Below are 11,815 nucleotides of genomic sequence, written 5' to 3'. Positions count from 1 at the left end.
GGTTTGTGGGGGATTTTGCCAAAGATACGTAACTCCGGTCATATCTGCAGAAGGCAAAGCTCCTCAATGCAAATTTGTACCAGGGACGGTCGGAGAGCTGGCTGCCTCCCTCCTGGCCCCGGCTGGCCGGTGAAGGGCTCCCAACGGCAGCACAGCTCGCCTGGCCGGCTCTCGGGCAGGAAAGCTCCCAGCAGCTCAGCCCCGGCCCGGCAGCGCGCCCAGAAGGGCAGCAGAGGTGGGGGGCTGGAGGGGGGGGGGGGGGGATTTAACTCTTCTTGGATGTCATACTTTAATGGGGATGGAAAATGTGAATTTTCTTTGCATTCCAGGAACAATTCCTCGGGGTGGTGACCTTTAGCACCGATTCTCTTAAGAGAGTAAAGCAGTCGAATGTTTATCTAGATGACTGAAAGCTTTCCCTGGTGGAGGTTTATGGAAGTGTTAAAGGGGGCGGATAACACGGGCTTTGGAGGCGCTTGTCCAATGATCTGGAGGGGCTTGGAGAGCAGATCTCAGCTGGCAGACATTTAAATGGGAGACAGCTCGGCGCTGCTGCAATTTGTAGGCAGGATCCGAGACTCTCTCTCTATGGACTCCCAGGCAGCTCCGGGCTCCCACGCCACCCGCTCCGCCTAGTGAGCCGCCGGGCAGAGCCCCACAGAACCCCGGACCCCGCTGAGGATCCGCCGCCGCCGAGCCGGGCCCCGCCGCGGAGCCTCCGCCGCCGCGCAGGTGAGCTGGGACGCGCTGCGCTGCGCGCACTCACAGCGGGGGAGCAATCGGGGCCGCAAACGAGGCAGGCAGCTGCGGAGTTCGGCCGGTCTCTGTGGGAGGCAGAATTCTAATCTACCCTGCCTTCGGAGAGGGGTCGGTCGTCGGTGTCTAGCAAAACTCTGGGTCCCTCGGCTTTGCAGAGGGTGATACCCGTCCCTCCCGTCCGCGGCAGCGAGGCGGACACCAACATTTCCGCTGCAGTTCTGGGGATTAGGGCGCCGTTACATCCCTGTCCCCTGACAAGCACAGGGATTGCAAAAGCCCTGTTAGCTCTGCCTCTCATCTCCGCCTACAGCATCACTCCCGACAAATTGGATTCGGCGCCCATCCGACACACGGCAAAATCCCGGCCCGGCCTCTTCGCGGAGCGGGGCGGGGGCAGATCCCCATGTGCCGGCACCGGCGCCTCCCGCCCCGTCCTGCCGGGCTGCCTCCACGAGACCTCTCAGCCCCCGGCTCTGCCCCGGCCGCCTTTGCAAACCTCGGGTCCTCCCGGACGGCGTGCCCTGGGCCTACAGGAGCTCCCCGCGGTGGCTGTGCCGCCCGGGGGACTGCGTGTGTGCCGGTGGGGTCGGGCGACGGGTCGCGAAGGGTCTGCACCGAAGAAGGGTCTGCACCCGCGGCGCGCGAGCGCTGCGCGTCCTGGGGCGCCGTCGGGCAGGACGGACCGCGGCCCCGCCGCTGCCCTCGGCACCTCTCTGCCTTTCCCACCGCTACCTCCCCACCCTGCCCTCCCACCTGACTCGGAGCCAGAAGCGTTTTGCCGCGCAGACGGCCCTGGGCATCCGTCAGCCACCGCTCCCCCTCCCCGTACGGACAGGCCTCAGGCTCACCTCGGCCTGGCCAGAGCGGCCGGAGCCCTCCCCGCAGTGCGCCGGCATGGTGCTGACCCGCTCTTCTCGGCCCCGGGCTGACCTGGCGCTGGGCTTTTCCCTTCGGGAGGGCGGTTTGCTCACTCGCCCTGTCCGTTTTAATGCCATCCTCCGACGGCTCGGGAGTCACCGCCACGGAGCTCGTCCTCCGCTGGGTAAGCCCAGACGGCGGCCGCCTCCCGGGTGGAGACCCGGGTGGTGTCTCCAGCTGCCTCGAGAAGCGTCCGCGACCGCCGGGAGCCGGGCTGAGCCGCTCCCGGCTGAGATGAGGATGCCAAACCGAGCAGAAGGCTTCTCCCCTCCGACGGCGTGTCCACGCTGCGCTCAGTGACAGCCCGTCTTACCTAGGCGGGTTGGGCGGTGCCGCGGCACCGTCCAGTCCCGGGCGGGGCCATTCTGTCCGGTGCGGGGCTGCGGCGGCGAACCGCTGTCCTGAGCCGTCTTGGCTGTCTGCAACGGCTTCTCACCTGGTGTCCCGCTCGTGGCTCCTCTCAGTGAAAGTCTCGCGAGTGAAGCCCGTTTGGCTCATCGGGACTGAGACCCAGTGCTGGGGAGACCCCTTTCTGAAGAGACACCAACGTGCGTCTGGCTCGCCTGCCAGCTGGAAGGGGTTTAGTCATCCCTTTGGTGAGAGGCACGGAGCTGTTAGGATGGAGCGCCAGGAACCCCCCGCCGCAGCCGCTCTGAGCCCAGCCCAGGGAGAGGGAGAGCAGCCGCTCGTCTCCTGCCCGTCCTCACCGTGCGGGAACTCCGGAGTGATCGGCTAGCGGGCGTGGAGACTTTCATGTCGAATTTAAAGGGGGCCAGTGCCCGTAGTTTCCTGCTGCTCTTTCGGATTCGGGCTCAGTCTGTGCTAAAGCATTCAGTTTTCCTTTCGGCGATGTCACCCAGAAACGTGTAGCTTCTCCTGAAGACTTTCTCCTTTCAGCACGCGTGGCTGTGCGCAGGAGAGCAGTCCTGGTGGGCCCAGGGCTCCGCGAGCAAATCCGTCTGGAGGGAGCTTCGCTCTGGTGAGCGGAGCTGTCAGGCTTCACGGGTGTCAGCAGGAGAGGGTATTTCGGGTTTGCTACCAGCCATGCCCACCATGATGTTCGCCTTCCGTGTGATCCCTAGAACGTCCTACAGAGCAATGCCTCCGGAAAGGGGAGTTTCAAAGTTCTTTTTTTTTTTTTCCCTTTTTTTTTTTTTTTCTTTTTTGTATTGCTGCCGCCACTCATGACGTTTCTCAAGAAAAGGCATCTCCATGACTTGCAAGAAGAAATTAGCCGAAATGTCAATGTACTCAGATTCTACCAGAGGTGATAGTTTTGCTGTCTTGATCTCAGGGAAAAGAAAAAAAAGTTTCTCTGGGAGCTGCCATTGCCATGCCTTTTTGTGTATTTAAAAATACAGATCCTTGAAAACTATGAAAACATTACATAAGACTATTTCTGTAATTCATATATAATAAGCCAGGCATAAAATTATTCCGATCCTTTGAGACACAAACCACTTCAATTTTCTCAGTAGTCAAATGGTTGTGTTTTGCCTCTTTCTTTGGCTGATATTTGAAGCCCACCAAACATATGTATTTTTTTTAGGTCTTTGTCAGATTAGTCTTCATGTTTTCTGTGAAGTGCATGAGCCCATGGCTCATCATAATATTTTCCTAGTAAATATGGTTCACAGATGAAATTACAGGCCTGCTGACGTCTGTGAGAATTTTGCTGTATATTTCAACAGAACCAGGATTCCATCCAGTTCTTTTGAACAAGTTGCTGTGTACTAAAACTTTTACTAATAACTTTCTGACTGTGCCTGGGAACTCATAGGGAAATTCTGCTTATGAACTGACACATGGCGATCCTTAATTTATAGCAGAAAACGTATAAATGAAGAAAATACGGCTTAATTGCATGAAATAATAAACTTGAAAGCATTTACACTTCTCTAGAAACAGTTCCTAGTGTTAATCCACCAGATTTCTAATCTGTTTTAGATGATGAGATCCCAGGCTCTAGATAAACCACATATGAAGTGATATGAATGTTAGGGCCCAATTCTGCTCCTGTTTGAAGTCAGCAATAAAACTTCTTTTGGCTTTAGGACTAAGAATTTACAGATGAACAGTAGAACTCATTTTAGCAGTGAAATATGAAGAAAATAGATTTTTGAAGTATTTTGTAACTTTAAAAAAATATTAATTCTATCAGATCTCTCTGAACAAAGTAAGGGGGAATCGATAATTTTGGTTATAGTCATCTGTTTGTTCAAAGGCTTCTCAAATGGATCTTCAAAAGGATTTCTGGCTATGCCAGTGTAACAGCCAGTATCAGGTACTGAAAATTTTGCTGAAATCTGGGATATAAGCTTTTGCAGCCTGATTCCTCACAGATCCTACCCAAGCTCCAGAGTTATTATTTCTGCAGAGTTATGACTGTGACAAGGAAAAAAAAAAAATATGCTAGGGAGAGATTTCTTTTTGGTAGAACTTTGGGTATGGTAACACTGATTTAGCTACCTGTACTGTTCTGCATTCTATTTTTTTTTAATTTTTTTTTTTTACTAATAAAAGCCTGCTAAGGAAACATTCATAAACATTAATTCATAGATGGATGGACCACTCTAGTTCCTAATGTAAGCAAATAGAAGTGTCGTCTTCTCTTGCAAGCAAATGGCTTGCCTTGGGACCAGAGATGGTGCAGAGTGGCTGCTTTCCTTGCTGAGGCATGCCCCCTCATTCTCCTTCATATTTTCCATTTTTTAAAAATAATCCTTTTTTTGTTGTTGTTGTTAATATATGTTTAGTAAGTCTCTATAAAAAGAAGGTCCTTTTTGAGCTGCTGTGGGGGTCATGAAGTTCACACAACCTTTTTGATGGGTCTATGTTTAAACTGTATTTATCCCTAAATGATTGGATTATTTGTACTTTTAGATGTGTGTTTTGGAAGGGACCATAACAAACGTTTTTGCTGAGTTGCTAATTTCCATTTGAATCACAGTCTCTTTAATGAGCATGTGATATAGCTTCCACATTTAAGGCTGGAAACCAACTCAGTGAAAAATTGCCTCCTGAAATTTAGGATTATACTGAAACACATGCTTGCATTTCCTTAGGGTTAAGCACGTGCTTATTAATCATTCATGAATCTGCAATACAGATATTACAACAGTATACCATCAAATTTCCTCTAAATTCCCATCTCAAAGTACACCTCATTTTCCCATGATTAGACCTTATTGTGTCATCAATTGCATGTTTATGGCAGGGGGTAGAGAGAGAAAGATGAAACAATGTGGAGGTCATCAGTTTTAAAAATAAAAATAGTCCAGGAATATGTTTGTTGGTAGAACTTCAACTCAGTTATGGGACACTAAGCAAACACCTGAAGCATGCTGGCACTGCTTATAAACTAGCAATCTATTTTCAATTGCATGCAATAACTTTTTTTTTTTTTAAAAAAAAAAGGAAAATTAAGTTTCAAAAGAAGCATGTTTAAATAACATTCAGGTTGCGTAGAAATAGGGAAAGAAAGCAAATGTGAAGTCCAAGCTGACACTTGAAATTGTGTTACACTAGTCTTCTGTTAGAATTCCCAACTTTTTTTTTTGTTGTTGTTGTTCTATTTCAGAGCCTTAGGGCTATTAGAATTCCATGTTTCATTTAGATATTAAAAGCAGCCCTTCCAAGTTGTCCACTGGAGTCGGCAGCAGTGTCATTCTTGCACCCCTTGCTTGAAGCCTGAAGTTTCTGACAAACATAGGGCATACTGGTACAGAAACATAAATGAATAAACCAAAAGCATATATTTATCATACATATGATTAACTCTAGGTGCTCTAACAATCTGTAGACAAACACTTAAAATATTAAATCCACAAGCAAATTCCTGAATACATTGGAAACTCCCTGTGATACTCTTCCACTCCAGTAATTCCTTTCCCAGTCCATTTGGTAAGAAATGCTTTTTGAACAGCATAATCTAATGCTTATTTTCTCCGTATGACTGGGAAGACTAGTAATTGAGAAAATAACAGATATCTTTTCTAGCAAATAGGCTCCACCCTGAGCCTCTGCTGAGTCTCTAGGTGGCCCTTACAGCATTGGCATTTGGCTGCTTTCCTGCCTAGTTGTGTGGTCTTGGGCAGAGCGGGTAAAGCCATCCAGCATGGTGCCCTTGGTTTCCCATGTTTCTTGGATAGTAGCACAAGCAGGACTCTTCAGTTCAATCACTAATTTCCCCCTTACTGATAAAACAAGCCAAATAAGGGATATAACTGCAGCACTCCAAGCAGGTAGAAGACATCCCAAACTACCCAAGTTGTTTGGGGCTTGTATGTTTGTTTGTCTGTTTGTTTTTATGTATGTATATTTTTCACAGTTCTTCCCTTTTTAATGCATGTGCCTCTTGGCAGGTCTCCTTTTTTACAGTTTTTTTGCAAGCAGTAGTTCTTTTCTGGTGGCTTCTTCCAAGCTCCCACTGGGAGGGTCCCTTGCGAGCTTTTTTCCCTGATCTGTTTGTCTTGCTTGCCACAACCCCAGCTTTCCAGAACAACATGGAAACCATGGCACTTCTGGAAGGGGGAAAAGTGTGACAGGTGATGAGTCTTCTGGCTGGTTGGTGTCTAACTGAGCAGCCAAAAGAACTCAGAGCTTTGGGAAGCAGCAGAAATGGTGGAATAAGAGAGGAAAGAAAGGCTGTTCTTGTGCTATTAATTAGGTTTGGAGCAGGGGTGCAGTTTTAAGAACCTCATAGTATCCACTTACTGCACTTCTCAAAGTGGGTTTTCTTGAATGCATGAACTACATGACGTTTAGTGTCGTATATTGAATTCTGTTGTCCTCATATGTTCCTTTCAATATCTTGCTGTATATAATGAATAAAATTCAGAGATCTGAAAAATTCTTAACACCGTGACTACATCTGTATAATTTCTGTCAAAGATTCAGAGTAATGTGAGAGAATTTGTGTAATTTGAAATTACAGATGTATCTCTTTTAACATATATCTACATGTTCATTAATGTTAGTTGCGTGTCTTGTTGCATATTTCTTACCTTAAGCAGCATTACACTCAGACACATTGGACCATTTCAGAGGTGCGGCGTGACTGAGCTTGGGATGCTGTAATTCAGACAACAGGTGGATATAGCATGCACATTGTCTTCTGGATGTATATTGTGCAAGAAGCTGTACAAAACTTCTGAGACTGACTTAGGAACACACAGCTAGACTAGATCCCTTGAGTCAAAGTGTTTAGTTCTCTGGTATTGTAGACAGCTATTTCATACAAATCCTCGTGTAGCATAAAATCTGCTCTTCCACCAGTGTTAAGTTGGGAGTAATCTTCCTAATGTCAATGAGGTACAAGAAGAGAATGAGAACTCTTAACTAGAGTAGTATACACGGAGAAAAGTGATGAAAAAAGGTGCATGATACACAAAATAGAATTCTCTTTAGACTTGCTTTAGCCTCCTACTTTCAATGACTGTATATGAAAGCTTTTATCACTTGGTAATTTGGAAATTGCTTTCCAGCTGGTAAAAGCTAATGCTTATCTTTTGTAAATGTGTGTTTGCACACACACCCCCACACCCCCCTCCCCCTATTTCTTTTATGGAAGTGAAAATATACTGCATGTCTGTCTTCTGTTGATATCTGAAATCCACAACTGTGCTTTATTCCCTCAACTTCCTCCATATAGGATGGTCCGCACACTGTACGCCATCGGTGCTGTGTTTCTTCTGATGGGATTTCTGCTACCAACAGCAGAAGGGAGAAAGAGGAACCGTGGATCTCAAGGTGCTATCCCTCCTCCTGACAAAGATCAGCCCAATGATTCAGAGCAAATACAGACACAGCAGCCGTCGGGTTCTAGGCATCGAGAACGAGGAAAAGGCACTTCGATGCCTGCAGAAGAGGTGCTAGAATCTAGTCAGGAGGCATTGCACATCACTGAGCGCAAATACCTAAAACGGGATTGGTGTAAAACTCAACCCCTCAAACAAACTATCCATGAAGAAGGCTGCAACAGTCGTACCATTATCAACAGGTTCTGCTATGGCCAGTGCAATTCCTTCTACATCCCCAGGCATGTCCGTAAAGAAGAAGGCTCCTTCCAATCTTGTTCCTTCTGCAAGCCCAAGAAATTCACAACCATGACTGTTACACTCAATTGCCCTGAGCTTCAGCCCCCAAGAAAGAAGAAAAGAATCACCCGAGTTAAGGAATGCCGGTGTATATCTATTGACTTGGACTGAACTGAGACAAATGTAGTGATTGCACTCTGACTGTAAGCAATCATTGCCAGTGTGAGAGTGAGCAGCATGAACAAGCATGCCTTCAGGGCTTGGCAAAACTGAGAGCAACCTAGCAAATTACCTAAAACAAGTAAAAAAAAACCACACACACACACACAAAAAGAAAAAAATATCAATGTAAAGAAAGGGCATGCATGTGTGTGTTTGTGTGTAAGTGAAAAAATGGATGTGTGCAAGCAAATCTATGAATGTTCACTACAACAAAAAGAAATTAACAGAGGTAGGAAATATTAAAAAAAATCTGTTTACCTGCAGTCATGAATTAGCTTTCCTAGTGTATATTCACATTTTTGCCGCTTGCTGGGAAAGTGGAGCTGTGGCTTTTGCTCATGTTCACTTGCCGTGCTACTTGCTTTTATTGTATTAAGAGAAACATCAAAGTGAGAGGACAATATATTTAAAAGCATAAATCTATTCTTACATACAAAGTAGGCAAGAAGCAGTTTAAAGTGTAACAAAACCATCACTGAAAATAGCAGCTGTATCAAGAGTTTGTAACATGCTTCTTCAAAAAAAGATCTGTAGTCCAAAAGCCATGTCTGGAGAACAATGGGGGATGTGGGAGTGTTGAAAAGTCACTATAGGAGGATGGAAAACAGAGCTACAGCAAGTTAGAAAGCAAAAGGCCAAAGTAAGTAGATGGGGAGAGTACAAAAGGGAGTAGAAAAAGGAAAGATACATAAACAGGAATATCCAGAGGAAGAGATAGTCTTCTGTTTATGTTTTGCTTTAATTTATATACCTAGTCATATATTACATAAATTAAAAAGAAACTATATACTAGGCTATAAATACACTTCTGAATTCTAATGGCTCTCTGAATCAATCAAAACCCATTTTTGTGCCACTAGATCCATTTGATGTCTTGTATTTCTGATATCAGTTATTCTTCATATCTACATATATATACATGCAGTATCTTTTAGTCATGGATATCTATACATACATACAATGAGTATGCATACTCCATTGTGTGTAACTGAACTCTCTCCTCTTTTTCACACACATACATAAAAAACATACATAAACCACAGCATAAAAATCTTGCTAATTAAGATCAAGTACAAATGGCAGTAATTTAGTACATAAAGAGCAAAGCAAAAATTAAAACAAGCGTCATGTGACTGCAAATGCAATAACCACACAAGAGACAAAAGACACGGCGTTCATGACTAGTAAACATTGCATTGTTATTGTTATTTTAGCTTTGCCACAGGCATGCAGTTTGTTGGAAAAGAGATGCAGAACTTTGCCAGCAATAATCCTCTTTTATATCTTTTACCACAGACTTGCATTTAAACTGAATTTGGACAAAGTAAAGAGAATTTCCTGAAAATTAAGGGCTAACTGCCCCTCTCATTTAGGGGGAAAAAAAATGTAAAAGGGGACACAATACTTCCAACAGCTTGCTAAATCTCACCTATGAGGTTGTCCTGTCTTCTCTTTCCTTCAGGATTAGAAGCTTAAACTTGACGAGGGCTGTAGGTTTTGGCAAGAGCACAGAAGGTCCTGCAAAAGAAGCTGTTTTTAGTGAGGTGGACCTTGGGCCATTGAACCCAAGAGGCATGTTGCCCTTGTTCTGCTGGGCACTTGATGAGAAGCCTGGGGGGTGTCTTACTGGACACATCTCATACCACATGGTATGAGTGCAGGCTGCTCATGCTGTCCTGCATGCTGGCTTTGCAAGGGCACTCTCCAGCCAAGTGCTGAAGAGGTCACAAGGTGCTGCACACTCTCCTGTCCATGTTGGTACCTGTGCCTGTGCCTGCAGGGCCCTGGCAGCAGGTCCTGTCTGATAGGATACCGAAGGAAAGGCATATTCCTATGCCAGAGTCAATACGAGGCCTGAAAGGAATCCTGACATCATCATGGAGGAGAGTGAAATGGGAATTGGGTCCACATTAATTGTATGATGGGACTTGAATAGTCCAGGACTCAGTTTCACCAGTCGGCAGCAATATTCTCCAGTATCCACTGTCAGGGTAACTGTCCTCCTACACCAGATGCCTCTCTCAACCACAAGGTGGTTATCTTGACACCATTTCTGTCCACTGAACACTAAGGAAGAAAATTCTGCTCTTACTAATATGCTCAAAGGGAAAAATACACATTGAGTGGCATGTCACAGGTGAATCCCGAGTGCCCTCATTATATTAGATGCTCCAGCTGTTACACAGTGCATCACACAGTTATTGGCAATATCCTGCACCTCTGAATTTAATATATGTTTATTGTAATATTCACTGCTGTGAGGTCTGCATTTGTAAGATTAAGAGATTGCAACTCATTGATTGATATTATTAAAATGCATTTCATCTGGTGTATTCTCACTCAGCAGGTTTGACACATTTCTTTAAGGATTTTAAAATCCAGTTTTAAAATCTGGAATTATTGGAGGTAGATTTCCACTGTGTGGAATGTGAATAGTTAAACAGAAAGATATGGCTATTTAATGTTATTATTGATACAAATCCTCTTTCACTGATAACAGGCAGGGGTTGTTTATACTTAAATTACCTTTTTGAGTTGGCTTGCAGGGGAAAGGGTCAATCCCAGTTGTTGATGAAAGTTTCATTGCTGAAAGTTTTGTACTAGCTAGGGTTTCTGTTGAAGAAATGGGAACACCTTAAGAATGAATTTTTCCCTTCGTGTGAAGTTGACAGCAAAACTCCCATTGTCTTTTACAGTGACCACTTTGTCCCTAAACCCTTAGCCACTAAGCAAAGCTTCAGACACTACTTACTCCTTTATTTAAGATTAGGCTAGCATTCTGAAGGAAAATTGGTAGAAGTTTTAGAAGTTTTAGTTTTTATGTTCCAAAACAGCTCATGCATAGATCACGATGGGACTCCCCTTGAGGCAGATTCCCTCCCCCCAGTATATAAATTTTATACAAAGAACTTCTATGAATTGCTAGTTATTGCCTGAGAGTAAGAAAGTTCTGCTAACTGACAATTATACAAGATATTTAATATCAACCATTTAAATGTCTGCTTTATTCTAAAAACAATGGACTATATAACCTAAGGCTGCAGTATTTTCATGCTCGGTCTCACAAAGCAAAACTTGGTTTAAAATGAAGTTTTAATTATTTTGTAACTGAATAGAATTGGAGTTTTTTCTTCCCAGCATTTTGTACGTCATTTTAACTACTAGTTACAAATAAATAAAATATCTTCTCCAGCCCATGTCTATTGTTGCATTACTTTTTTTCATTTCCTCCTTAAGTTACCAGCTCTGTCTGGATCTGTTGTACTTTACCCTGACTTCTGTGGTTTCTTCTAATGATAAAAGGGCTTACATTATGACAATGAGACAGAGACAAGCTATGTCACCATCATTCAACACAGCTACTTCAATAAGGTTTTTCAGTGAGATCTGTCACTTCCCCTCACCCTTCCACAATTTATAGAAGGAAAATCTCAATATTTACTCACACTTTTCCCTTGTAAACCATATAGCGACAGTTCAAGATATAAATCACCCTGAAATTGTTGTAGAGTTAAAGTTGGAGTCAGCGCGCCTGCCTTACACCTTAGCTCAGTTTTACGTCTAGCTAGCGGTTTACTCTCACTTTTAGAAAAAAGAGTAAGGAACACCATACAAATACAGCACATTAAACAATACAGCTGTAAACGGGGACAGAGGTTAAAATAGTTACAAAAAAGAACAGGAAGATTTGTCCCTGCTGGCAGCACTTAAGCAAGGTCAGGGCTGAGGAAAGACCGCAGCCACAGAAAGCAGGTTTCTTCGAACTTTCCTCCCCAGCGGTGGGAGATAGGCAGCAGTGGTATAAGTTTTACCTTTCCAACCTGCCATATTGTCAGATGTGTTAGGGACCTGGTTGGTCACTGCAGATCTCATTGCAG

At 44.7% G+C, this 11,815-nt stretch overlaps 1 protein-coding gene across 2 annotated transcripts; it reads left to right on the top strand.

Annotated features, from left to right (window-relative positions):
* Positions 1-363: 363 nt before the first annotated feature.
* Positions 364-11,134, top strand: GREM1 (gremlin 1, DAN family BMP antagonist). Of its 2 annotated transcripts, XM_062619327.1 has the most exons (3): positions 364-732; positions 2,575-2,656; positions 7,331-11,134. In XM_062619327.1, exon 3 carries the CDS (start codon positions 7,332-7,334, stop codon positions 7,884-7,886), a length of 555 nt encoding a protein of 184 aa, XP_062475311.1. In that variant the 5' UTR covers positions 364-732; positions 2,575-2,656; position 7,331; the 3' UTR covers positions 7,887-11,134. The 2 variants fall into 2 exon arrangements, with proteins under 2 accessions (XP_062475311.1, XP_062475310.1); XM_062619326.1 differs by lacking the exon at positions 2,575-2,656 and having other exon boundaries at positions 365-732.
* The last annotated feature ends 681 nt before the right edge of the window (positions 11,135-11,815 follow it).

The sequence above is a fragment of the Pezoporus occidentalis genome, unplaced genomic scaffold (assembly GCF_034315485.1).
Source record: "Pezoporus occidentalis ecotype Australia unplaced genomic scaffold, CSIRO_AGI_Poc_V1 ctg21, whole genome shotgun sequence".
In the NCBI taxonomy this organism is placed as follows: Eukaryota; Metazoa; Chordata; class Aves; order Psittaciformes; family Psittacidae; genus Pezoporus; species Pezoporus occidentalis.
This window is presented reverse-complemented; position numbering and strand designations above follow the sequence as displayed.